General features: G+C 46.6%; 1 protein-coding gene across 2 annotated transcripts in view; it reads left to right on the forward strand.

Moving 5' to 3' along the window:
* The window catches only part of LOC109885227 (OTU domain-containing protein 7A), a 109787-nt gene that overhangs the window by 39845 nt on the left and 42442 nt on the right, over positions 1-27500 (forward strand). The window contains exons 3-5 of one of the 2 annotated variants that reach the window (XM_031812760.1): positions 6672-6825; positions 24305-24487; positions 25284-25502. In XM_031812760.1, the coding sequence (XP_031668620.1) occupies positions 6741-6825; positions 24305-24487; positions 25284-25502 (487 nt within the window). In that variant the 5' untranslated portion in view covers positions 6672-6740. Of the gene's footprint in view, positions 1-6671; positions 6826-24304; positions 24488-25283; positions 25503-25546; positions 25950-27500 lie in introns of those variants that run through there. The other variant, XM_031812762.1, reaches the window with a different exon arrangement.

The following is a 27500-nucleotide window of genomic DNA, read 5'->3' on the forward strand; positions in this document are numbered from 1 at the left end:
AGAAGTTGGCTCCCCTGCCTGTTCGGGTGGTGCTCGGCGGTGGTCGTCACCGTCCTACTAGAAGTTGGCTCCCCTGCCTGTTCGGGCGGTCGTCGTCACCGTCCTACTAGAAGTTGGCTCCCCTGCCTGTTCGGGCGGCGGTCGTCGTCACCGTCCTACTAGAAGTTGGCTCCCCTGCCTGTTCGGGCGGTGCTCAGCGGTGGTCGTCACCGTCCTACTAGAAGTTGGCTCCCCTGTCTGTTCGGGCGGTGCTCGGCGGTCGTCGTCACCGTCCTACTAGAAGTTGGATCCCCTGCCTGTTCGGGCGGCGGTCGTCGTCACCGTCCTACTAGAAGTTGGCTCCCCTGCCTGTTCGGGTGGTGCTCGGCGGTGGTCGTCACCGTCCTACTAGAAGTTGGCTCCCCTGCCTGTTCGGGCGGTCGTCGTCACCGTCCTACTAGAAGTTGGCTCCCCTGCCTGTTCGGGCGGTGGTCGTCGTCACCGTCCTACTAGAAGTTGGCTCCCCTGCCTGTTCGGGCAGTGCTCGGCGGTCGTCACCGTCCTACTAGAAGTTGGCTCCCCTGCCTGTTCGGGCGGTGGTCGTCGTCACCGTCCTACTAGAAGTTGGCTCCCCTGCCTGTTCGGGCAGTGCTCGGCGGTCGTCACCGTCCTACTAGAAGTTGGCTCCCCTGCCTGTTCGGGCGGTGCTCGGCGGTCGTCTTCACCGTCCTACTAGAAGTTGGCTCCCCTGCCTGTTCGGGCGGTGCTCGGCGGTCGTCGTCACCGTCCTACTAGTCGCCACCGATCCCTTTTTTTGTTTGTCTGTTTGTCTGTTTGCCTTATTAGTTTCACCTGTGTTTCTGTTGTTTGGTTTAATTAGCTTCCCAATATTTAGTATATAGTCCCGCCCTTGTTTTGTGCGGGATTGTCTTTATGTTACGTGAATTTTAGGTAGTTTTAGGTAAGAAGAAGTAAAGTACTTAACCTCAGTGGAACTCTCTCTGCTTCTGATTCCTGCACCCACCTAGTCCCGCGTGACAGAATATCTACATAGGCGTACAGAGGCCCGTTATCAGCAACCATCACCTTGTTTTCCAATGGCACGTTGTGTTAGCTAATCCAAGTTTATAATTTTAAAAGGCTAATTGATCATCAGAAAACCCTTTTGCAATTATGTTAGCACAGCTGAAAACTGTTGTTCTGATTAAAGAAACAATAAAACAGACTTTCTTTAGACCAGTTGAGTATCTGGAGCATCAGCATTTGTGGGTTTGATTACAGGCCAGAAACAAAGAACTTTCTTCTGAAACTCATCAGTCTATTCTTGTTCTGAGAAATGAAGGTTATTCCATGTGAGAAACTGCCAAGAAACTGAAGATCTCGTACAACGCTGTGTACCACTCCCTTCTGTTTCTGTGCACAACATGGCAGCAGCACAACATGGTAGCAGCACAACATGGTAGCAACACAACATGGCAGCAGCACAACATGGTAGCAGCACAACATGGCAGCAACACAACACAACATGGCAGCAGCACAACATGGTAGAAGCACAACATGGTAGCAGCACAACATAGTAGCAGCACAACATGGTAGCAGCGCAACATGGTAGCAGTGCAAAATGGTAGCAGCACAACATGGTAGCAGCACAAAACAGGGTACAAACATTGTTGGGCAGAGACAACAGCACAAAGGGCAAGAAGGTAGAGACAACAATACATCACGCAAAGCAGCCACAACTGTCAGTAAGACTGTCCATCATGACTAGTCTCACAGTCCCTGCCGCTGAAAAACATCCCCACAGCATGATGACCATGCTTCAGGTTTGGTGACCATGGTGCCAGGTTTCCTCCAGACGTGACGCTTGGCATTCAGCCCAAAGTGTTCAATCTTGGAACTCTGGAGCTCTGTCAGTGACCATTAGGTTCTTGGTCAACCCCCTGTCCCCCAATTGCTCAGTTTGGTCAGGCGGACAGCTCTAAGAAAAGTCTTGGTGGTTCCAAACTTTTTCTAAAATGATTTAAAAATGATGGAGGCCACTGTGTTCTTGGGGACCTTCAATGCTGCAGAATTTTTTTGGTACCCTTCCCCAGATCTGTGCCTCAAAACAATTCTGTCTCTGAGCTCTACGGATAATTTCTTCGACCTCATGTCTTGGTTTTTGTTCTGACATGCACTGTCAACTGTGGGACCTTATATAGACAGGTGTGTGCCTTTTCAAATGATGTCCAATCAATTGAATTTACCACAAGTGGACTCCAATCAAGTTGTAGAAACATCTCAAGGATGGTCAATGGAAACAGGATGCACCTGAGCTCAATTTCGAGTCTCATAGCAAAGGGTCTGAATACTGATGTAAAGAAGGTCTTTCAGTTTTTTTTTTTGTGTGTGTAATTATGGGGTATTGTGTGTTTGATGAAAGACAAAATATATTTAATCCACGTTAGAATAAGGGTGTAACGTAACAAAATGTGGAAACGTCAAAGAGGTCGCTCTTGCTGCTGGTGAGTCTCTGATCCACCTCTACGCGGACGACACCATTCTGTATACTTCCGGCCCTTCTTTGGACACTGTGTTAACAACCCTCCAGGCAAGCTTCAATGCCATACAACTCTCCTTCCGTGGCCTCCAATTGCTCTTAAATACAAGTAAAACTAAATGCATGCTCTTCAACCGATCGCTACCTGCACCTACCCGCCTGTCCAACATCACCACTCTGGACGGCTCTGACTTAGAATACGTGGACAACTACAAATACCTGGGTGTCTGGTTAGACTGTAAACTCTCCTTCCAGACCCATATCAAACATCTCCAATCCAAAGTTAAATCTAGAATTGGCTTCCTATTTCGCAACAAAGCATCCTTCACTCATGCTGCCAAACATACCCTTGTAAAACTGACCATCCTACCAATCCTCGGCTTTGGCGATGTCATTTACAAAATAGCCTCCAATACCCGACTCAACAAATTGGATGCAGTCTATCACAGTGCAATCCGTTTTGTCACCAAAGCCCCAAATACTACCCACCATTGCGACCTTTACGCTCTCGTTGGCTGGCCCTCGCTTCATACTCGTCGCCAAACCCACTGGCTCCATGTCATCTACAAGACCCTGCTAGGTAAAGTCCCCCCTTATCTCAGCTCGCTGGTCACCATAGCATCTCCCACCTGTAGCACACGCTCCAGCAGGTATATCTCTCTAGTCACCCCCAAAACCAATTCTTTCTTTGGCCGCCTCTCCTTCCAGTTCTCTGCTGCCAATGACTGGAACGAACTACAAAAATCTCTGAAACTGGAAACACTTATCTCCCTCACTAGCTTTAAGCACCAACTGTCAGAGCAGCTCACAGATTACTGCACCTGTACATAGCCCACCTATAATTTAGCCCAAACAACTACCTCTTTCCCAACTGTATTTAATTAATTTATTTATTTTGCTCCTTTGCACCCCATTATTTTTATTTCTACTTTGCACATTCTTCCATTGCAAAACTACCATTCCAGTGTTTTACTTGCTATATTGTATTTACTTTGCCATCATGGCCTTTTTTTGCCTTTACCTCCCTTCTCACCTCATTTGCTCACATCGTATATAGACTTGTTTATACTGTATTATTGACTGTATGTCTGTTTTACTCCATGTGTAACTCTGTGTCGTTGTATCTGTCGAACTGCTTTGCTTTATCTTGGCCAGGTCGCAGTTGTAAATGAGAACTTGTTCTCAACTTGCCTACCTGGTTAAATAAAGGTGTTCTCAACTAGCCTACCTGGTTAAATAAAGGTGTTCTCAACTTGCCTACCTGGTTAAATAAAGGTGTTCTCAACTAGCCTACCTGGTTAAATAAAGGTAAAATAAAATAAAATAAAAATAAAAAGGGGTCTGAATACAATATATGGGTTTGTTGACCAGACCCGTGAGTTGGACACAGGATTAAAGTGTTTTATGCCATAGTGAAGGGACAGCATTCAACACCGATTGGTTGATTGATTTAATTGGTCTAACGGATTATTAGACATCCAACAATGGTTGAATCAAAGTTGTTTCAAAGTCATCTTTTCAGCGTTCACAGTCTGTTTTTTTTTGTTACCATAGATACAAACAGATTGCTAGGCCCAGAGAGAGAGAGAGAGAGAGACAACGCTCCATCTATCATTGTCAGGTTCTCTCTCTCTGCTAGAAGATCATATATCGTAGATGTGGTTATATATTTCCCCTCGTTTCCGTGAATTTGTAAGAAATGATGCAAACGTTTTATTTGCGAAAAAACATAGTTTCTGCTGTTAATCATTCATAGTTTCTGCTGTTAATCAGTTTCTGCTGTTAATCATTTTCCAAATCGGAGACAGTAAGTCTCCTATGACCCCTCAAGTCTCCCTATCAGTGGAGTGTGAAGAGCACTGAAACCCACTCACTACTTTCCACATTACAACTATGAGTCACTCTGAGAGACAGTCAGAGGGAGAGAGAGAAAAAAAAGAGAGAGAAAAGAGAGAGAAAAGAGAGAGAAACAGAAAGAAAGAGAAAGAGAGAAGGAGAGAGAAAAGAGAGAGAGAGAAGGAGAGAGAGAGACAGAGAGAGAGACAGAGGGAGAGAGACAGAGAGAGAGAGAGAGAGAGACAGAGAGAGAGAGACAGAGGGAGAGAGAGAGAGAGAGAGAGAGAGAGAGAGAGAGACAGACAGAGAGAGAGGGAGAGAGAGAGAGAGAGAGAGAGACAGAGGGAGAGAGACAGAGAGAGAGAGAGAGAGAGACAGAGGGAGAGAGAGAGAGAGAGAGAGAGAGAGAGACAGACAGAGAGAGAGGGAGAGAGAGAGAGAGAGAGAGAGAGACAGAGAGAGAGAGAGAGACAGAGAGAGAGAGGGAGAGTTTCACACGTCAGTGTCAAGACGGGACGGGTACACCTCTCCTTACACATTACCACTAGTGAACTAATGATGAGTCACACACACACACACACACCCACATACACACTACACTACTCTACACTACTCTACAGTACACCACTCTACACTACTCTACACTACTCTACACTACACTACACTACACTACACTACACTACACTACACTACACTACACTACTCTACTCTACACTACTCTACACTACTCTACACTACTCTACACTACTCTACACTACACTACACTACACTACTCTACACTACACTACACTACTCTACACTACTCTACACTACACTACTCTACACTACTCTACTCTACACTACTCTACACTACTCTACACTACTTTACACTACTCTACACTACACTACACTACACTACACTACACTACACTAATACACACTTCTCTAGACTACACTACACTACACTACACTACACTACACTACACTACACTACTACACATTTCTCTACACTACACTAACTGCACTACACTACACTACACTACTACACACTTCTCTACACTACTCTACACTACTCTACACTACACTACACTACACTACTACACACTTCTCTACACTACACTACACTACACTACTCTACACTACACTACACTACACTACTACACACTTCTCTACACTACACTACACTACACTACTCTACACTACACTACACTACACTACTACACACTTCTCTACACTACACTACACTACTCTACACTACACTACACTACACTACTACACACTTCTCTACACTACACTACTCTACACTACACTACACTACACTACACTACACTACTACACACTTCTCTACACTACACTACACTACACTACTCTACACTACACTACACTACACTACACTACACTACACTACACTACACTACACTACTACACACTACACTACACTACTCTACACTACACTACACTACACTACTCTACACTACACTACACTACTCTACACTACACTACACTACTCTACACTACACTACACTACTCTACACTACACTACACTACACTACTCTACACTACACTACACTACACTACTCTAACTGCACTATACTACTCTACACTACACTACACTACACTACTCTACACTACACTACACTACACTATACTACACTACACTACACTACACTACTCTAACTGCACTATACTACTCTACACTACTCTAGCTACACTACACTACACTACACTACACTACACTACACTACACTAACTGCACTATACTACTCTACACTACTCTAACTACACTACACTCACTACACTACACTACTCTACACTACACTACACTACACTAACTGCACTATACTACTCTACACTACTCTAACTACACTACACTACACTACACTACACTACACTACACTAACTGCACTATACTACTCTACACTACTCTAACTACACTACACTACACTACACTACACTACACTATACTACTCTACACTATACTACTCTACACTACACTACACTACACTACTCTAACTGCACTACACTACACTACACTCCAACCCACTCATAAATACAAACATACTGTGTGGAGGCAACCATGCACGTGCAGCTGTACACACACACACACACACGTTCAAGTCAACCTTTTTTTCCGAGGCGCAGTGTGATGTCCCCTGGAATATGACAGGCTACTGTTGTGACACTTTGGTTAGTTCACACTGCCTTCGCAAAGCTACTTGTATGAACTCATCAAACTGGTTGTGTGTGTGTGTGTGTGTCTGTGTGTGTGTGTCTGTGTGTGTGTGTGTGTGTGTGTCTGTGTGTGTGTGTGTGTGTGTGTGTGTCCTCGTGTTCCCAGATGACAGTGTGAAGGCTGGCGTCCACTAAGGTGACCGTAGCGGCCTGGGCAGCCCATCCACATGATCACATGACTCTGGACATGGACGCCGTCCTGTCGGACTTCGTCAGGTCCACTGGGGCGGAGCCTGGGCTGGCCAGAGATCTGCTGGAAGGTAAGACCAGAACCGGGCTGGGTTAGGTAGGACTGGGCTGGGCTAGATAGGACTGGGTTAGGTAGGACTGGGTTAGTCTGGGTTAGGTAGGACTGGGTTAGATAGGACTGGGTTAGATAGGACTGGGTTAGACTGGGTTAGGTACGGCTGGGTTAGACTGGGTTAGGTAGGACTGGGTTAGATAGGACTGGACTGGGTTAGACAGGGCTGGGTGAGGTAGGACTGGGCTGGGTTAGATAGGACTGGGTTAGGTAGGGCTGGGTTAGGCTGGGTTAGATTAGATAGGACTGGGTTAGGTAGGGCTGGGTTAGGTACGGCTGGGTTAGACTGGGTTAGGTAGGACTGGGTTAGATAGGACTGGGTTAGATAGGACTGGACTGGGTTAGACAGGGCTGGGTGAGGTAGGACTGGGCTGGGTTAGATAGGACTGGGTTAGGTACGGCTGTGTTAGATAGGACTGGACTTGGTAAGGTAGAACTGGGTTAGATAGGACTGGGTTAGGTAGGACTGGGTTAGACAGGGCTTGGTGAGGTAGGACTGGGTTAGGTACAGCTGGGTTAGATAGGACTGGACTGGGTAAGGTAGAACTGGGTTAGATAGGACTGGGTTCGGTAGGACTGGGTTAGACCGGGATGGGTTAGGTAGGACTGGACTGGACTGGGTAAGACTGGGTTAGATAGGACTGGACTGGGTTAGATAGGACTGGATTAGACAGGACTGGATTAGATAGGACTGGGTTAGATAGGACTGGACTGGGTTAGATAGGACTGGACTGGGTAAGATAGGACTGGATTAGATAGGACTGGGTTAGATAGGACTGGACTGGGTTAGATAGGACTGGACTGGGTTAGATAGGACTGGACTGGGTTAGATAGGACTGGACTGGGTTAGATAGGAGTGGGTGGGACATAGTATCAGGGTTAGGGAGGACTGGACTGGGTGGGGACATAGTATCAGAGTTAGGGAGGACTGGACTGGGTGGGGACATAGTATCAGGGTTAGATAGGACTGGACTGGGTGGGACATAGTATCAGGGTTAGGGAGGACTGGACTGGTTGGGACATAGTATCAGGGTTAGGGAGAACTGGACTGGGTGGGACATAGTATCAGGGTTAGGGAGGACTGGACTGGGTGGGGACATAGTATCAGGGTTAGGGAGGACTGGACTGGGTGGGACATAGTATCAGGGTTAGGGAGGACTGGACTGGGTGGGGACATAGTATCAGGGTTAGGGAGTACTGGGTAGGACATAGTATCAGGGTTAGATAGACTGGGTGGGACATAGTATCAGGGTTAGGGAGGACTGGGTGGGACATAGTATCAGGGTTAGGGAGGACTGGGTGGGACATAGTATCAGTGTTAGGGAGGACTGGGTAGGACATAGTATCAGGGTTAGGGAGTACTGGGTAGGACATAGTATCAGGATTAGATAGGACTGGGTGGGACATAGTATCAGGGTTAGGGAGGACTGGGTGGGACATAGTATCAGGGTTAGGGAGGATTGGGTAGGACATAGTATCAGGGTTAGGGAGGACTGGGTGGGGACATAGTATCAGGGTTAGGGAGGACTGGGTAGAACATAGTATCAGGGTTAGGGAGGACTGGGTGGGACATAGTATCAGGGTTAGGGAGGACTGGGTGGGACATAGTATCAGGGTTAGAGAGGACTGGGTGGGACATAATATCAGGGTTAGGGAGGACTGGGTGGGACATGTAATCAGGGTTAGGGAGGACTGGGTGGGACATAGTATAGGGTTAGGGGAGGACTGGGTGGGACATAGTATCAGGGTTAGGGAGGACTGGGTGGGACATAGTATCAGGGTTAGAGAGGACGTGTTGGGACAAATATCAGGGTTAGGGAGGACTGGGTGGACATAGTATCAGGGTTAGGGAGGACTGGGTGGGACATAGTATCAGGGTAGGGAGGAATGGGTAGGACATAGTATCAGGGTTAGGGAGGACTGGACTGGGGTAGGGACAAGTATCAGAGTTAGGGAGGACTGGGTGACATAGTATCAGGGTTAGAGAGGACTGGGTTGGACATAGTATCAGGGTTAGGCGAGGACCTGGGGGACATAGTATCAGGGTTAGAGAGGACTGGGTAGGACATAGTATCAGGGTTAGAGAGGACTGGGTAGGACATAGTATCAGGGTTAGATAGGGACGGGGTAGGACATAGTATCAGGGTTAGAGAGGACTGGGTAGGACATAGTATCAGGGTTAGAGAGGACTGGGTAGGACATAGTATCAGGGTTAGGGAGGACTGGACTGGGTAGGACATAGTATCAGGGTTAGAGAGGACTGGGTAGGACATAGTATCAGGGTTAGAGAGGACTGGGTAGGACATAGTATCAGGGTTAGAGAGGACTGGGTAGGACATAGTATCAGGGTTAGAGAGGACTGGGTAGGACATAGTATCAGGGTTAGAGAGGACTGGGTAGGACATAGTATCAGGGTTAGAGAGGACTGGGTAGGACATAGTATCAGGGTTAGAGAGGACTGGGTAGGACATAGTATCAGGGTTGGGGTCCATTTTTGTTTCAGTCCAGTAATTGCTGTCTCTGGTTAGTAGCAGGGCAGAATATGATCACACTCAATATGTTTCATCTTCCTGCTGTTTAGTCCAATACTAAACTAGATGTCCTCGTCCATGTCAGAGACAGAGAACATTACAGGTTTTACCGACAGTAAGGTCCCCTCTGTTTCCTGTTTCCTAGAGATTTTACCTACAGGAAGGTACACCTCCTCTGTTTCCTAGAGATTTTACCTACAGGAAGGTACACCTCCTCTGTTTCCTGTGTCCTATAGATTTTACCTACAGGAAGGTACACCTCCTCTGTTTCCTGTGTCCTATAGATTTTACCTACAGGAAGGTACACCTCTGTTTCCTGTGTCCTATAGATTTTACCTACAGGAAGGTCCTCCTCTGTTTCCTGTGTCCTATAGATTTTACCTACAGGAAGGTCCTCCTCCTCTGTTTCCTGTTTCCTATAGATTTTACCTACAGGAAGGTACACCTCCTCTGTTTCCTGTCGTGGAGTAGACTCAGTGGTTACTGTGAGGTTACTACAGTAGCTCTCCGGTCCATGTCTCTTCCACCTACATAGGCATTGTGATGCGGTAGCCCTGTAGGTTGAAAACATGTGAAACAGAGATCAGCAGTAGCAGGAAAAATAAAATAAATGTCCTGTAGGAAAATGTCATATTTTCTTATCTTAGTCTCTTTCTGACGGCCTTTCCTGACCCGAATCGTTGTCTGTCACCTCAACGAACAGAACCAGGACGTGATGCAGACAGACATCATTTCAGGGAACAGTTCATGTCACGACGACCATGAACTCATTAACTCATTAAAGTCAGAAAGCAAGACGCTGTATTTGGTGAGGAAACACATACGGACAGAACAGGCTAGCTGGCAGATGAAGAGGAGCCTTGTCTCATTCTGGCTTCAATCCATCTTCATCATCCCTCTCTCTTTGATCAGACATCACCTTTTCATTAGAGCTGAGACAGAGAGAGAGAGAGAGAGAGAGAGAGAGAGAGAGAGAGGCTGGCAGGGAGGGAGGGAGGGAGGGAGGGAGTGAGTGAGAGGGTGGAGGGAGGGAAATAAGGAGTGAGAGAGAGTTAAAGAGAAAGATAGGAGAGGGATAGAAAGATAGGAGAGAGAGAGTGGTAATGAATAATGTAGTTATATCCTCAGCTGTCTCGATTCTGTGTCTGCTGGTGACTCTTACTGTTGTAAACCTTCTAATGCGGCCATTGAAGGATACAAGATGTTTATCGACACGTGATGCCAAGTGGTTGTTGTTCTTTGGAAATTAATTGAGAGATGTTTTTTGAGGCCTGTGTTCTAACTGGCTGTAGTTCTGTCTTTGCTGGCTGTCTGCATTATATCTATGCACAATACAGTAGGGTAGCTATTTTTGCACTGTTGCATTAGCATGGATGCTGGTTTTAGCATAGATAGCAATAGGTCTACAGTATTTCTCTGTTATTACATTAGCATGGATGCTAGTTTTAGCATAGATAGCAATAGGTCTACAGTATTTCTCTGTTATTACATTAGCATGGATGCTAGTTTTAGCAGGTCTACAGTACTGCTCTGTTGTTACATTAGCATTGATGCTAGTTTTAGCAAAGATAAGATAGGCCTACAGTACTTCTCTGGTGTTGTATTAGCATGGGATGCTAGTGTTAGCATACTGTAGATACCAATAGGCCTACAGTATTTTATCTGTTGTTGTGTTAGCTTGGATGCTAGTGTTAGCATACTGTAGATACCGATAGGCCTATAGTATTTTATCTGTTGTTGTGTTAGCTTGGATACTAGTGTCAGCATAGATACCAATAGGCCTGAAGGTACTTTTCTGCTGTTGTGTTAGCATGGATGCTAATACTTCTCTGCTGTTGTTGTGTTAGCATGGATGCTAATACTTTTCTGCTATTGTGTTAGCATGGATGCTAATACTTATCTGCTGTTGTTGTTAGCACAAATGCTAATAGGTCTGCTGCAGCCTGGACCCTAACCATGTTTCCCAATGCATCCCAGCGATGGCTTTATGAGCGAACTCCCAACTCTGTGTGAAATACACTGAAGGTCGTTGTGAACTTGATCTCTACTGTGATGTACGGTGGCCTTCAGAAAGTATTCATACCCCTCAATGACGGCCTAGGAACAGCGGGTTAACTGCCTGTTCAGGGGCAGAACGACAGATTTGTACCTTGTCAGCTCGGGGGTTTGAACTTGCAACCTTCCGGTTACTAGTCCAATGCTCTAACCACTAGGCTACCCTGCCGCCCCAACATACATTTCAGAACGTATTGATACCCCTCAATGACGGCCTAGGAACAGCGGGTTAACTGCCTAGTCCACCGCTCTAACCACTAGGCTACCCTGCCGTGAACTTGATCTCTACTGTGATGTACGGTGGCCTTCAGAAAGTATTCATACCCCTCGACTTATTCAGCATTGTGTTGTGTTACAGCCTGAATTCAAAATAGATGTTTCTTTTTCTCTCACCTGAACACACAATACCCCATAGTGACACAATTTAAAATATATATATATATTTCACCTTTATTTAACCAGGTAGGCAAGTTGAGAACACCTTTATTTAATCAGGTAGGCAAGTTGAGAACACCTTTATTTAACCAGGTAGGCAAGTTGAGAACAAGTTCTCATTTACAACTGCGACCTGGCCAAGATAAAGCAAAGCAGTTCAACACATACAACGACACAGAGTTACACATGGAGTAAAACAAACATACAGTCAATAATGCAGTATAAACAAGTCTATATACGATGTGAGCAAATGAGGTGAGATAAGGGAGGTAAAGGCAAAAAAGGCCATGATGGCAAAGTAAATACAATATAGCAAGTAAAACACTGGAATGGTAGTTTTACAATGGAAGAATGTGCAAGGTAGAAATAAAAATAATGGGGTGCAAAGGAGCAAAATAAATAAATAAATTAAATACAGTTGGGAAAGAGGTAGTTGTTTGGGCTAAATTATAGGTGGGCTATGTACAGGTGCAGTAATCTGTGAGCTGCTCTGACAGTTGAGGCTTAAAGCTAGTGAGGGAGATAAGTGTTTCCAGTTTCAGAGATTTTTGTAGTTCGTTCCAGTCATTGGCAGCAGAGAACTGGAAGGAGAGGCGGCCAAAGAAAGAATTGGTTTTGGGGTGACTAGAGAGATATACCTGCTGGAGCGTGTGCTACAGGTGGGAGATGCTATGGTGACCAGCGAGCTGAGATAAGGGGGGACTTTACCTAGCAGGGTCTTGTAGATGACATGGAGCCAGTGGGTTTGGCGACGAGTATGAAGCGAGGGCCAGCCAACGAGAGCGTACAGGTCGCAATGGTGGGTAGTATATGGGGCTTTGGTGACAAAACGGATTGCACTGTGATAGACTGCATCCAATTTGTTGAGTAGGGTATTGGAGGCTATTTTGTAAATGACATCGCCAAAGTCGAGGATTGGTAGGATGGTCAGTTTTACAAGGGTATGTTTGACAGCATGAGTGAAGGATGCTTTGTTGCAAAATAGGAAGCCAATTCTAGATTTAACTTTGGATTGGAGATGTTTGATATGGGTCTGGAAGGAGAGTTTACAGTCTAACCAGACACCTACGTATTTGTAGTTGTCCACGTATTCTAAGTCAGAGCCGTCCAGAGTAGTGATGTTGGACAGGCGGGTAGGTGCAGGTAGCGATCGGTTGAAGAGCATGCATTTAGTTTTACTTGTATTTAAGAGCAATTGGAGGCCACGGAAGGAGAGTTGTATGGCATTGAACATTGCCTGGAGGGTTGTTAACACAGTGTCCAAAGAAGGGCCGGAAGTATACAGAATGGTGTCGTCTGCGTAGAGGTGGATCAGAGACTCACCAGCAGCAAGAGCGACCTCATTGATGTATACAGAGAAGAGAGTCGGTCCAAGAATTGAACCCTGTGGCACCCCCATAGAGACTGCCAGAGGTCCGGACAGCAGACCCTCCGATTTGACACACTGAACTCTATCAGAGAAGTAGTTGGTGAACCAGGCGAGGCAATCATTTGAGAAACCAAGGCTGTCGAGTCTGCCGATGAGGATGTGGTGATTGACAGAGTCGAAAGCCTTGGCCAGATCAATGAATACGGCTGCACAGTAATGTTTCTTATCGATGGCGGTTAAGATATCGTTTAGGACCTTGAGCGTGGCTGAGGTGCACCCATGACCAGCTCTGAAACCAGATTGCATAGCAGAGAAGGTATGGTGAGATTCGAAATGGTCGGTAATCTGTTTGTTGACTTGGCTTTCGAAGACCTTAGAAAGGCATGGTAGGATAGATATAGGTCTGTAGCAGTTTGGGTCAAAAGTGTCCCCCCCTTTGAAGAGGGGGATGACCGCAGCTGCTTTCCAATCTTTGGGAATCTCAGACGACACGAAAGAGAGGTTGAACAGGCTAGTAATAGGGGTGGCAACAATTTCGGCAGATAATTTTAGAAAGAAAGGGTCCAGATTTGTCTAGCCCGGCTGATTTGTAGGGGTCCAGATTTTGCAGCTCTTTCAGAACATCAGCTGAACGGATTTGGGAGAAGGAGAAATGGGGAAGGCTTGGGCAAGTTGCTGTTGGGGGTGCAGTGCTGTTGACCGGGGTAGGAGTAGCCAGGTGGAAAGCATGGCCAGCCGTAGAAAAATGCTTATTAAAATTCTCAATTATGGTGGATTTATCAGTGGTGACAGTGTTTCCTATCTTCAGTGCAGTGGGCAGCTGGGAGGAGGTGTTCTTATTCTCCATGGACTTTACAGTGTCCCAGAACTTTTTTGAGTTAGTGTTGCAGGAAGCAAATTTCTGCTTGAAGAAGCTAGCCTTGGCTTTTCTAACTGCCTGTGTATAATGGTTTCTAGCTTCCCTGAACAGCTGCATATCACGGGGGCTGTTCGATGCTAATGCAGAACGCCATAGGATGTTTTTGTGTTGGTTAAGGGCAGTCAGGTCTGGGGAGAACCAAGGGCTATATCTGTTCCTGGTTCTAAATTTCTTGAATGGGGCATGTTTATTTAAGATGGTTAGATACCCCATAGTGACACAATACCCCATCATGACAATACCCCATAATGACACAATACCCCATAGTGACACAATACCCCATCATGACAATACCCCATAATGACACAATACCCCATAGTGACACAATACCCCATCATGACAATACCCCATAATGACACAATACCCCATAGTGACACAATACCCCATCATGACAATACCCCATAGTGACACAATACCCCATCATGACAATACCCCATAGTGACAATACCCCATAGTGACACAATACCCCATAGTGACACAATACCCCATAGTGACAATACCCCATAGTGACACAATACCCCATAGTGACACAATACCCCATCATGACAATACCCCATAGTGACACAATACCCCATCATGACAATACCCCATAGTGACAATACCCCATAGTGACACAATACCCCATAGTGACACAATACCCCATAGTGACAATACCCCATAGTGACACAATACCCCATAGTGACACAATACCCCATAGTGACACAATACCCCATAGTGATCCCATAGTGACAATACCCCATAATGACACAATACCCCATAGTGACAATACCCCATAATGACAATACCCCATAGTGACACAATACCCCATAGTGACAATACCCCATAATGACAATACCCCATAGTGACAATACCCCATAGTGACAATACCCCATAATGACACAATACCCCATAGTGACAATACCCCATAGTGACAATACCCCATCCCATCATGACAATACCCCATAGTGACAATACCCCATAATGACAATACCCCATAATGACACAATACCCCATAGTGACAATACCCCATAATGACAATACCCCATAGTGACAATACCCCATAATGACAATACCCCATAGTGACAATACCCCATAGTGACAATACCTCATAGTGACAATACCCCATAGTGACAATACCCCATAGTGACAATACCCCATAGTGACAATACCCCATAGTGACAATACCCCATAGTGACAATACCCCATAGTGACAATATCCCATAATGACAATACCCCATAGTGACAATACCCCATAATGACAATACCCCATAGTGAAAACATGTGTGTTAAGTGTTCACTCAGGAAGACGTGACAGTGTGTGTGAGTTATCTGTTCTCACTGAGGGAAGGGACTGTCCTAGTTAGCAGCTCAACATATGAAATGACATCACCAGCTAACTCACATCTCCCTGTGTGTGCGTGGGTGCGGTGCTGTGTGAAGTCTTACAGGCATGTACAACCTGGACTCAGAGGTAAATGTAACATAGTACACGTAAATCTGTGACTCCTAAATTACTATGATATGTTACGTTTCGTATATGTGCCGTATTAATTTGGGTTTGCCCGTAATCCAATGATAAGATAAGAGACGAATTACAATTAAAGTTGTCCGTGATGCGATTTGAACACGCAACTTTTGGGTTGCTAGACGTTTTTGGGTTGCTAGACGTTTTGGGTTGCTAGAAGTTTTGGGTTGCTAGACGTTTTTTAGCTGGCATGTAGGGAAGCAGCAGGGACGTTTCGTTTTTGAGGCCGGGCTGGCATGCAGGGATACAGCAGGGACGTTTCGTTTTTGAGGCCGGGCTGGCATGCAGGGATACAACACGGACATGTAGTTTTGAGGCCAGGCTGGCATGCAGGGATACAGCAGGGACATGTAGTTTTTGAGGCCGGGCTGGCATGCAGGGATACAGCAGGGACGTTTAGTTTTTGAGGCCGGGCTGGCATGCAGGGATACAGCAGGGACATGTAGTTTTTGAGGCCGGGCTGGCATGCAGGGATACAGCAGGGACATGTAGTTTTTGAGGCCGGGCTGGCATGCAGGGATACAGCAGGGACATGTCGTTTTTGAGGCCGGGCTGGCATGCAGGGATACAGCAGGGACGTTTCGTTTTTGAGGCCGGGCTGGCATGCAGGGATACAGCAGGGACATGTAGTTTTTGAGGCCGGGCTGGCATGCAGGGATACAGCAGGGACGTTTCGTTTTTGAGGCCGGGCTGGCATGCAGGGATACAGCAGGGACGTTTAGTTTTTGAGGCCGGGCTGGCATGCAGGGATACAGCAGGGACGTTTAGTTTTTGAGGCCAGGCTGGCATGCAGGGATACGTCTAGCAACCCAAAACGTCTAGCAACCCAAAACGTCTAGCAACCCAAAGGTTGGTTATTCAAATCGCATCACGGACAACTTTAATTGTACTTCATCTCTAGACCAGCACCTCTCTTCTTCCATACTGAACCTAGACCAGCACCTCTCTGATCTACCATACTGAACCTAGACCAGCACCTCTCTGATCTACCATACTGAACCTAGACCACCACCTCTCTGATCTACCATACTGAACCTAGACCAGCACCTCTCTGATCTACCATACTGAACCTAGACCACCACCTCTCTGATCTACCATACTGAACCTAGACCACCACCTCTCTGATCTACCATACTGAACCTAGACCAGCACCTCTCTGATCTACCATACTGAACCTAGACCACCACCTCTCCTCCTCCTCCTCCTCTTCTATCTCATTCTCTCTCTCCCTTTCTCAATATCTCTCCCCCTCTCTCTCTCTCTCTGGTCTCTCTCTCTCTAGTCTCTCAATCTCTAGTCTCTCTCTCTCTCTCTCTCTCTCTCTCTCCCCCTCCCTCCCTCACCTCCCTCTCTCTCCCCCTCCCTCCCTCCCTCCCTCCCTCCCTCCCTCCCTCCCTCCCTCCCTCCCTCCCTCCCTCCCTCCCTCCCTCCCTCTCTCTCTCTCTCTCTCTGTCTCCCTGTCTCTCTCTCTTTCTCTCTCTCTCTCCCCCCCTCTATCCCCCTCTCTCTCTCCCTCTCCCCCACTCCCCTACTCTCTCTCTCTCTCTCCCTCTCTCCCACTCCCCCCCCCCTCCCATTCTCCCCCCCGTCCCGTCCCGTCCCACCTCTCTCTCTCTGTGTCTGCACTCCAGTTCGTTCTTAGTTTAACTTATGCAGAGGAGGATGATGTGCGTAGGTAGAGGGGCGGGTCCTGATTACACACATACACACACATATATACACACACACCTCTCAGAGTCATGAAGCCGGAGGAAGCTGCCAGTCAAGCCACACCCCAGCCAAGGACACTCTGTGGTGACCATGGCAACCACTGCTGCTCCAGATTTAGAGAGAGAGAGAGAGAGAGAGAGAGAGGGAGGGAGGGAGGGAGGGAGGGAGGGAGGGAGAGGGAGAGAGAGAGGGAGAGAGAGAGAGAGAGAGAGAGAGAGAGAGAGGGAGGGAGAGAGGGAGAGAGAGAGAGAGAGAGAGAGAGAGAGAGAGAGGGAGGGAGAGAGAGGGAGGTAGAGGACAGATGAGACAGACAGACAGAGAGAGAGAGAGAGAGAGAGAGAGAGAGAGATGGAGGTAGAGGACAGACAGACAGAGAGAGAGAGAGAGAGAGAGGGACAGAGAGAGAAACAGAGGGAGAGAGGGAGGGAGAGAGAAACAGAGGGAGAGAGGGAGGGAGGGAGAGAGAGGGACAGAGAGAGAAACAGGGAGAGAGGGAGGGAGAGAGAGAGAGGGACAGAGAGAGAAACAGAGGGATTTTCGTCAGTCGAATACATCATAATCTTATCAGTTGACTTGATTAAACATCTGGCCATGAGGCGTAGCGAGGAAAATGTTTCCAGCAGTTCGACACGTTTGACCACGGGGTGGAGAGAAGATTTAGCGAATTGTATAACTCATTTCATGTAACTCAACACATTTTGTTGAGTTACATGTTTGCAGTGTTTCATGTGATTATCTGAGTTCGAGTGACTAACAAAATCGACGAGGGGCCCAGTGAGTGACTGTCAGTGACTGACATAATTACATAATGAGGAAAACTGCTGGGGGCTCCTGAGTGGCGCAGCGGTCTAAGGCACTACAGATCCTGGTTTGATTCCAGGCTGTATCACAGCGGTCTAAGGCACTACAGATCCTGGTTCGATTCCAGGCTGTATCACAGCGGTCTAAGGCACTGCATCTCAGTAATTAGAGGCGTCACTACAGATCCTGGTTCGATTCCAGGCTGTATCACAGCGGTCTAAGGCACTGCATCTCAGTAATTAGAGGCGTCACTACAGATCCTGGTTTGATCCCAGGCTGTATCACAGCGGTCTAAGGCACTGCATCTCAGTAATTAGAGGCGTCACTAGAGACACCCTGGTTCGATTCCAGGCTGTATCACAACCGCTGTGATTGGGAGTCCCATAGGGCGGCACACAATTGGCCCAGCGTCTCACCTCTAGGTGTCACTGAGAAACAATGACAAGCTTCTAATTGAAGACGCTAAACACTTATCTGCAGAGTAGAGCGTGTCTCTTAGAGATAAACACTTATCCTCAAAGTAGACCGTGTCTCTTAGAGATAAACACTTATCCGCAAAGTAGAGCGGGTCTCTTAGAGATAATCACTTATCCACAAAGTAGAGCGTGTCTCTTAGAGATAAACACTTATCCACAGAGTAGACCGTGTCTCTTAGAGATAAACACTTATCCTCAGAGTAGAGCATGTCTCTTAGAGATAAACACTTATCCACAGAGTAGAGTGTGTCTCTTAGAGATAAACACTTATCTGCAGAGTAGAACAGGTCGATTAGAGATAAACACTTATCCACAAAGTAGAGTGTGTCTCTTAGAGATAATCACTTATCCACAAAGTAGAGCGTGTCATTTGCATCCGCAGCAGATTGTGTCGTCCTTATGCATCGGTGCACAGTCACATGCAAACACCAAGCTGTGGTTTCTCTGAGTGGGCGATTGGACAGGCAACACTTTGTTGACTTTAATCCTGGAGAGCTTTAAGGAAAATATTGTGTGATAGATATTTAGATAGCTAGTAGTTAGTAGATAGTACGTTAGTTAGTCCATACATTACATGAGCTATACACCAGCAATACAAAACTCCTTCATTCTGTATTGATAGAGAGATGAGACTACATTCTGTATAGATAGAGAGATGGGACTACATTCTGTAGAGGATAGAGAGATGGGACTACATTCTGTATTGATATTAGAGAGACGGGACTACATTCTGTATGGATAGAGAGATGGGATTACATTCTGTATTGATAGAGAGATGGGATTACATTCTGTATTGATAGAGAGATGGGACTACATGCTGTATTGATTTTAGAGAGATGGGACTACATTCTGTATTGATAGAGAGATGGGACTACATTCTGTATTGATAGAGAGATGGGACTACATTCTGTATTGATATTAGAGAGATGGGACTACATTCTGTATAGATAGAGAAATGGGACTACATTCTGTATTGATAGAGAGATGGGACTACATTCTGTATAGATAGAGAGATGGGACTACATTCTGTATTGATAGAGAGAGGGGACTACATTCTGTATTGATAGAGAGATGGGACTACATTCTGTATTGATAGAGAGAGGGGACTACATTCTGTATTGATAGAGAGATGGGACTACATTCTGTATTGATAGAGAGAGGGACTACATTCTGTATTGATAGAGAGATGGGACTACATTCTGTATTGATATTAGAGAGATGGGACTACATTCTGTATTGGTATTAGAGAGATGGGACTACATTCGGTATTGATAGAGAGATGGGACTACATTCTGTATTGATAGAGAGATGGGACTACATTCTGTATTGATATTAGAGAGATGGGACTTCATTCTGTACTGATAGAGAGATGGGACTACATTCTGTATTGATAGAGAGATGGGACTACATTCTGTATTGATATTAGAGAGATGTGACTTCATTCTGTACTGATACAGAGATGGGACTACATTCTGTATAGATAGAGAGATGGGACTACATTCTGTATTGATATTAGAGAGATGGGACTACATTCTGTATTGATAGAGAGATGGGACTACATGCTGTATTGATTTTAGAGAGATGGGACTACATTCTGTATTGATAGAGAGATGAGACTACATTCTGTATTGATATTAGAGAGATGGGACTACATTCCGTATTGATAGAGAGAGGGGACTACATTCTGTATTGATAGAGAGATGAGACTACATTCCGTATTGATAGAGAGAGGGGACTACATTCTGTATTGATAGAGAGATGGGACTACATTCTGTATAGATAGAGAGAGGGGACTACATTCTGTATAGATAGAGAGAGGGGACTACATTCTGTATAGATAGAGAGAGGGGACTACATTCTGTATTGATAGAGAGATGGGACTACATTCTGTATTGATAGAGAGAGGGGACTACATTCTGTATTGATAGAGAGAGGGGACTACATTCTGTATTGATAGAGAGAGGGGACTACATTCTGTATTGATAGAGAGAGGGGACTACATTCTGTATTGATAGATAGAGGGGACTACATTCTGTATTGATAGAGAGAGGGGACTACATTCTGTATTGATAGAGAGAGGGGACTACATTCTGTATTGATAGAGAGAGGGGACTACATTCTGTATTGATAGAGAGAGGGGACTACATTCTGTATTGATAGAGAGATGGGACTACATTCTGTATTGATAGAGAGAGGGGACTACATTCTGTATTGATAGAGAGAGGGGACTACATTCTGTATTGATAGGGAGAGGGGACTACATTCTGTATTGATAGAGAGAGGGGACTACATTCTGTATTGATAGAGAGAGGGGACTACATTCTGTATAGATAGAGAGAGGAGACTACATTCTGTATTGATAGAGAGATGGGACTACATTCTGTATTGATAGAGAGAGGGGACTACATTCTGTATTGATAGAGAGAGGGGACTACATTCTGTATTGATATTAGAGAGATGGGACTACATTCTGTGTAGATAGAGAGAGGGGACTACATTCTGTATTGATAGAGAGAGGGGACGACATTCTGTATTGATAGAGAGAGGGGACTACATTCTGTATTGATATTAGAGAGATGGGACTACATTCTGTATTGATAGAGAGATGGGACTACATTCTGTATTGATAGAGAGAGGGGACTACATTCTGTATTGATAGAGAGAGGGGACTACATTCTGTATTGATAGAGAGAGGGGACTACATTCTGTATAGATAGAGAGATGGGACTACATTCTGTATTGATAGAGAGATGGGACTACATGCTGTATTGATAGAGAGAGTGGACTACATTCTGTATAGATAGAGAGATGGGACTACATTCTGTATTGATAGAGAGAGGGGACTACATTCTGACCCCCCCCCCCCCCCCCCCCACTAATAGAAAGGTCTTTCTGCCCAGCCTTTGACTGCCAGGGATGGTATGAGAGGTCCTGGTGAGAAAGACTGGGATGATTGAGTCTGCTTCTGCTCTGTCTGTTAGATGAAAGGTTCACACACACACGCACGTACTGTGTGTCTGGTGTGGCTGAAGAGCGGTGTTGGTAGGTAACAGCCCCCCTCACTTCCCCCTCCAGTACAAAGCCGTTTAATTGGTTGGCTCCATTTGTGCTGTTTCCGGTGGTCTAAGCGGTATTGTTGGTCCCAGACAACAGTAACACTGGTCTTTTGATAGATACAGTACTGTGAGTGAGTGAGTGTGTCTGTGTGAGTGTGTGTTTGAGTGTGTGTGTGTGAGTGTCAGTGTGTGTGTGTGTGTGTGTGTGTGTGTCTGTGTGTGAGTGTGTGTGTGTCAGTGTGTGTGTGTGTGTGTGTGTGTGTGTGTGTGTGTGTGTGTGTGTGTGTGTGAGTGTGTGTGAGAGTGTGAGTGAGTGAGTGAGTGAGTGTGTGTGTGTGAGTGTGTGTGTCAGTGTGGTGTGAGAGTGTGTGTGTGTGTGTGTGAGTGTGTGTGTCAGTGTGTGAGAGAGTGTGTGTGTGTGTGTGTGTGTGTGTGTGTGTGTGTGTGTGTGTGTGTGTGTGTGTGTGTGTGTGTGTGTGTGTGTGAGTGTCAGTGTGTGTGTGTGTGTGTGTGTGTGTGTGTACTAGGTTACGTAATGGTTCTATCGTAGGGTCCTAGGGTCGTCTGGGGACAGCCGTAGGCTTCTCCTCTCTCCACCTGTCACACAAATGAAATGTCTAGTGGCCGTGTGAAGTGATGCACTATTTCTGAGTTGAATGGCCGTGTGATGTGATTGGCCGTTACTGGCTGTCTTTCCAACAGTGTGGTTATCTGTCTGTCTGTCTGTCTGTCTGTCTGTCTGTCTGTCTGTCTGTCTGTCTGTCTGTCTGTCTGTCTGTCCTGTCTTGTCTGTCTGTCTGTCTGATGTACTGTCTGTCTGTCTGATGTACTGTCTGTCTGTCTGTCTGTCTGTCTGTCTGTCTGATGTACTGTCTGTCTGTCTGATGTACTGTCTGTCTGTCTGATGTACTGTCCTGTCTGCATGTCTGTCTGTCTGTCTGTCTGTCTGTCTGTCTGATGTACTGTCTGTCTGTCTGATGTACTGTCTGTCTGTCTGATGTACTGTATGTCTGTCTGTCTGTCTGTCTGTCTGTCTGTCTGTCTGTCTGTCTGTCTGTCTGTCTGTCTGTCTGTCTGTCTGTCTGTCTGTCTGATGTACTGTCTGCCTGCCTGTCTGTCTGTCTGTCTGTCTGTCTGTCTGTCTGTCTGTCTGTCTGTCTGTCTGTCTGTCTGTCTGTCTGTCTGTCTGTCTGTCTGTCTGTCTGTCTGATGTACTGTCTGTCTGCCTGTCTGTCTGATGTACTGTCTGTCTGTCTGATGTACTGTCTGTCTGTCTGTCTGTCTGTTCTGATGTACTGTCTGTCTGATGTACTGTCTGTCTGTCTGATGTACTGTCTGTCTGTCTGTCTGATGTACTGTCTGTCTGTCCGTCTGTCTGATGTACTGTACATGCTGTGGGTTCTGGTGTAACAGGAAGCAGCTGTCTGTCTGTCTGATGTACTGTACATGCTGTGGGTTCTGGTGTAACAGGAAGCAGCTGTCTGTCTGTCTGATGTACTGTACATGCTGTGGGTTCTGGTGTAACAGGAAGCAGCTGTCTGTCTGGCTGATATACTGTACATGCTGTGGGTTCTGGTGTAACAGGAAGCAGCTGTCTGTCTGGCTGATATACTGTACATGCTGTGGGTTCTGGTGTAACAGGAAGCAGCTGTCTGTCTGTCTGATGTACTGTACATGCTGTGGGTTCTGGTGTAACAGGAAGCAGCTGTCTGTCTGTCTGATGTACTGTACATGCTGTGGGTTCTGGTGTAACAGGAAGCAGCTGTCTGTCTGTCTGATGTACTGTACATGCTGTGGGTCCTGGTGTAACAGGAAGCAGCTGTCTGTCTGTCTGATGTACTGTACATGCTGTGGGTTCTGGTGTAACAGGAAGCAGCTGTTTCACTGTACACACGATACCTAGTTCCTGTATACGTGGTGTAGTTTATCTCAGTAGCTCCTGTCTGATCACATCACAACAGTACACACATCCCAGGTGTGTTGTTACAGCTCTGCAGGGCCTTTAGCTAGCACAGCCACAAAGTCATCTGATTCTAAACCTAACCTTAACCTCTAAACATAAACCTCACTGCTAACTTTTTTAATTTTTTATGAATTTATATGATTATATAGCCAGTTGTGACTTTCCCACTGGCCCATCTAATGTAAACCATTCCTCCCTGCCTCTAAGGACAGTAGACAACCTGTGATAAAGGGTTAAGGTACTAATTCATTCCACTGGTTCATTAGTGGAGCTAAATACAGACTCACTGTTACTTTACTGTGGGTCCCTAACCATGGTGTGTGTGTGTGTGTGTGTGTGTGTGTGTGTGTGTGTGTGTGTGTGTGTGTGTGTGTGTGTGTGTGTGTATGTGTGTGTGTGTGTCTGATTGTGTGTGTGTGTGTGTGTGTGTGTGTGTGTGTGTGTGTGTCTGATTGTGTGTGTGTGTGTCTGATTGTGTGTTTGTGTGTGTGTGTGTGTGTGTGTGTGTCTGATTGTGTGTGTGTGTGTGTATGTGTGTGTGTGTGTCTGATTGTGTGTGTGTGTGTGTCTGATTGTGTGTGTGTGTGTGTCTGATTGTGTGTGTGTGTGTGTCCTGCAGGTAAGAACTGGGACCTGAGCGCTGCTCTCAGTGACTATGAGCAGCTAAGACAAGTACACACTGTCAACCTGCCCACTGTCTTCAACGAGGGCCGTTACTACCGGCAACCGGACCACGACACCCCCCAGCACCTCAGCAAGGTGGAGCGGCCCGGTGTCCAGAGGCAGGAGGACAACATGCAAGGTGAGCCAAACCATCTGGATAGATAGGGGGGGGTCAGTGACTTTCCAATATTGAGTAATATTATTGAGTTTAGTTCGTATTGATGTAGTTGACTGGACCTAAACATGTAAGGACTGGGTTAGTCTAGAAAGCAGGTATGAAGCTGCCATGTTCTTTAATCACTCTCTCTCTCTCTCTCTCTCTCTCTCTCTCTCTCTCTCTCTCTCTCTCTCTCTCTCTCTCTCTTTCTCTGTCTCTCTCTCTCTCTCTCTCTCTCTCTCTCTCTCTCTCTCTCCTCTCTCTTTCTCTGTCTCTCTCTCTCTCTCTCTCTCTCTCTCTCTCTCTCTCTCTCTCTTTCTCTGTCTCTCTCTCTCTCTGTCTCTATCTCTCTCTATCTCTATATCTTCACCTCCCCTCTCCCCCTCTTCCCTCTCTCCACCTCTCCTCCCCTCCTTCCCTCCCTCCCTCTCTTCCTCTCCTCTCCTCTCCTCTCCTCTCCTCTCCTCTCCTCTCCTCTCCTCTCCTCTCCTCTCCTCTCCTCTCCTCTCCTCTCCTCTCCTCTCCTCTCCTCTCCTCTCTCTCTCCTCTCCTCTCCCTCCTCTCCCCCACAATCTCTTCTCTCCCCTCTTCTCCCCCTCTCCTCCCCTCCCTCCCTCCCCCTCTCTCTCCCCCTCTCCTCCCCTCCTTCCCTCCCTCTCTTCCTCTCCTCTCCCCCCACAATCTCTTCTCTCCCCTCTCTCTCCCCCTCTCCTCCCCTCCCTCCTCCCCTCCCCTCCCTCCCTCCCTCCCTTCCTTCCTTCCCTCTCTCTCCCTCCAGAGAAGCGCCTGTCTCGGGGCATCTCCCATGCCAGCTCTGCCATCGTGTCGTTGGCACGGTTCCACGTGGCCAGTGAGTGTATCAGTGAACAGTTTCCTCTGGAGATGCCCATCTACACCTTCCAGCTGCCTGACCTCAGCGTCTACAGTGAAGACTTCAGGACCTTTATAGAGAAGGACCTCATCGAACAGTCTACCATGATGGCCCTGGAACAGGCTGGTGAGAGGGATACAACACACACACACACACACACACATACATACACACCTTCCAGCTGCCTGACATCAGCGTCTACAGTGAAGACTTCAGGACCTTTTTAGAGAAGGACCTCATCGAACAGTCTACCATGATGGCCCTGGAACAGGCTGGTGAGAGGGACAGACACACACACACACACACACACACACACGCATACATACACACCTTCCAGCTGCCTGACCTCAGCGTCTACAGTGAAGTCTTCAGGACCTTTATAGAGAAGGACCTCATCGAACAGTCTACCATGATGGCCCTGGAACAGGCTGGTGAGAGGGACAGACACACACACACACACATACATACACACCTTCCAGCTGCCTGACCTCAGCGTCTACAGTGAAGACTTCAGGACCTTTATAGAGAAGGACCTCATCGAACAGTCTACCATGATGGCCCTGGAACAGGCTGGTGAGAGGGACAGACACACACACACACACATACATACACACCTTCCAGCTGCCTGACCTCAGCGTCTACAGTGAAGACTTTATAGAGAAGGACCTCATCGAACAGTCTACCATGATGGCCCATCAGAGAGAGGACGTTTCACTGCTTCTAGTGATTACAAGCTGTCTGGCCCGTCGGAGAGAGGACGCTTCACTGCTTCTAGTGATTACAAGCTGTCTGGCCCATCAGAGAGAGAGGACGCTTCACTGCTTCTAGTGATTACAAGCTGTCTGGCCCATGAGAGAGAGGACGCTTCACTGCTTCTAGTGATTACAAGCTGTCTGGCCCATGAGAGAGAGGACGCTTCACTGCTTCTAGTGATTACAAGCTGTCTGGCCCGTCAGAGAGAGGACGTTTCACTGCTTCTAGTGATTACAAGCTGTCTGGCCCGTCGGAGAGAGGACGTTTCACTGCTTCTAGTGATTACAAGCTGTCTGGCCCGTCGGAGAGAGGACGCTTCACTGCTTCTAGTGATTACAAGCTGTCTGGCCCGTCAGAGAGAGGACGTTTCACTGCTTCTAGTGATTACAAGCTGTCTGGCCCGTCAGAGAGAGGACTCTTCTAGTGATTACAAGCTGTCTGGCCCGTCAGAGAGAGGACGTTTCACTGCTTCTAGTGATTACAAGCTGTCTGGCCCGTCAGAGAGAGGACGTTTCACTGCTTCTAGTGATTGAGGGTTGCGTCCCAAATGGAATCCTGTTCCCTACATAGTGTACTACTGTCAACCAGGGTCTGTATGGCTCAGGCCTACAGTAGTACACCATGTAGGGAATAGAGAGACATTTGGGACTCAGATCTCAGAGAACACGTTGTGTTGTTTCTCCACAGAGGAGTTGCTTTGAAAGATGGCTCTTGTTACTTGTCCCAGGATAGAGCTGTTGTTGTTGTTGTTGTGTTACTATGAGTCACACGTACACACTAGTCTATGATGAATACATCACTCTCTCTTGTTACTTGTCCGTTCCCTCGTCAGGATAGAGCTGTTGTTGTTGTTGTTGTTGTTGTACAATCCTTCTACTGTAAGACACTGTTCCACACGGTCAATATTCCATTGAAACGTTGCATGTCTTTATAAACCTCTGATTTTACATTTGGCTCCAGTCACCGTTTCATTAGAATCTATGTTACGAGCTGCGGTTAGGTCCCTGTGTGGCTCAGTTGTTAGAGCACGGTGCTTATAATGCCAGGGTTGTGGGTTCGAATCCCACGGGGGGGATTAGTATGATGTACTCACTCGCTGGACAAGAGTGTCTTCTTCTGAAATGTATCAGTCACGAGAAAATATTGTCAATCAGTGTGTGGAGTTCTAGACTTAGTTTAATGAGACAGATGGAGGAAGTATAGATCAGACAACAACAACAACAACAGCTCTATCCTAGTCTGTAGATCAGACAACAACATCTGTCTGGTTACAGATTACTGGTAGTCTGTAGATCAGACAACAACATCTGTTTGGTTACAGATTACTGCTAGTCTGTAGATCAGACAACAACATCTGTTTGGTTACAGATT

Source organism: Oncorhynchus kisutch, unplaced genomic scaffold, assembly GCF_002021735.2.
Source record: "Oncorhynchus kisutch isolate 150728-3 unplaced genomic scaffold, Okis_V2 Okis03b-Okis08b_hom, whole genome shotgun sequence".
Classification (NCBI taxonomy): domain Eukaryota; kingdom Metazoa; phylum Chordata; class Actinopteri; order Salmoniformes; family Salmonidae; genus Oncorhynchus; species Oncorhynchus kisutch.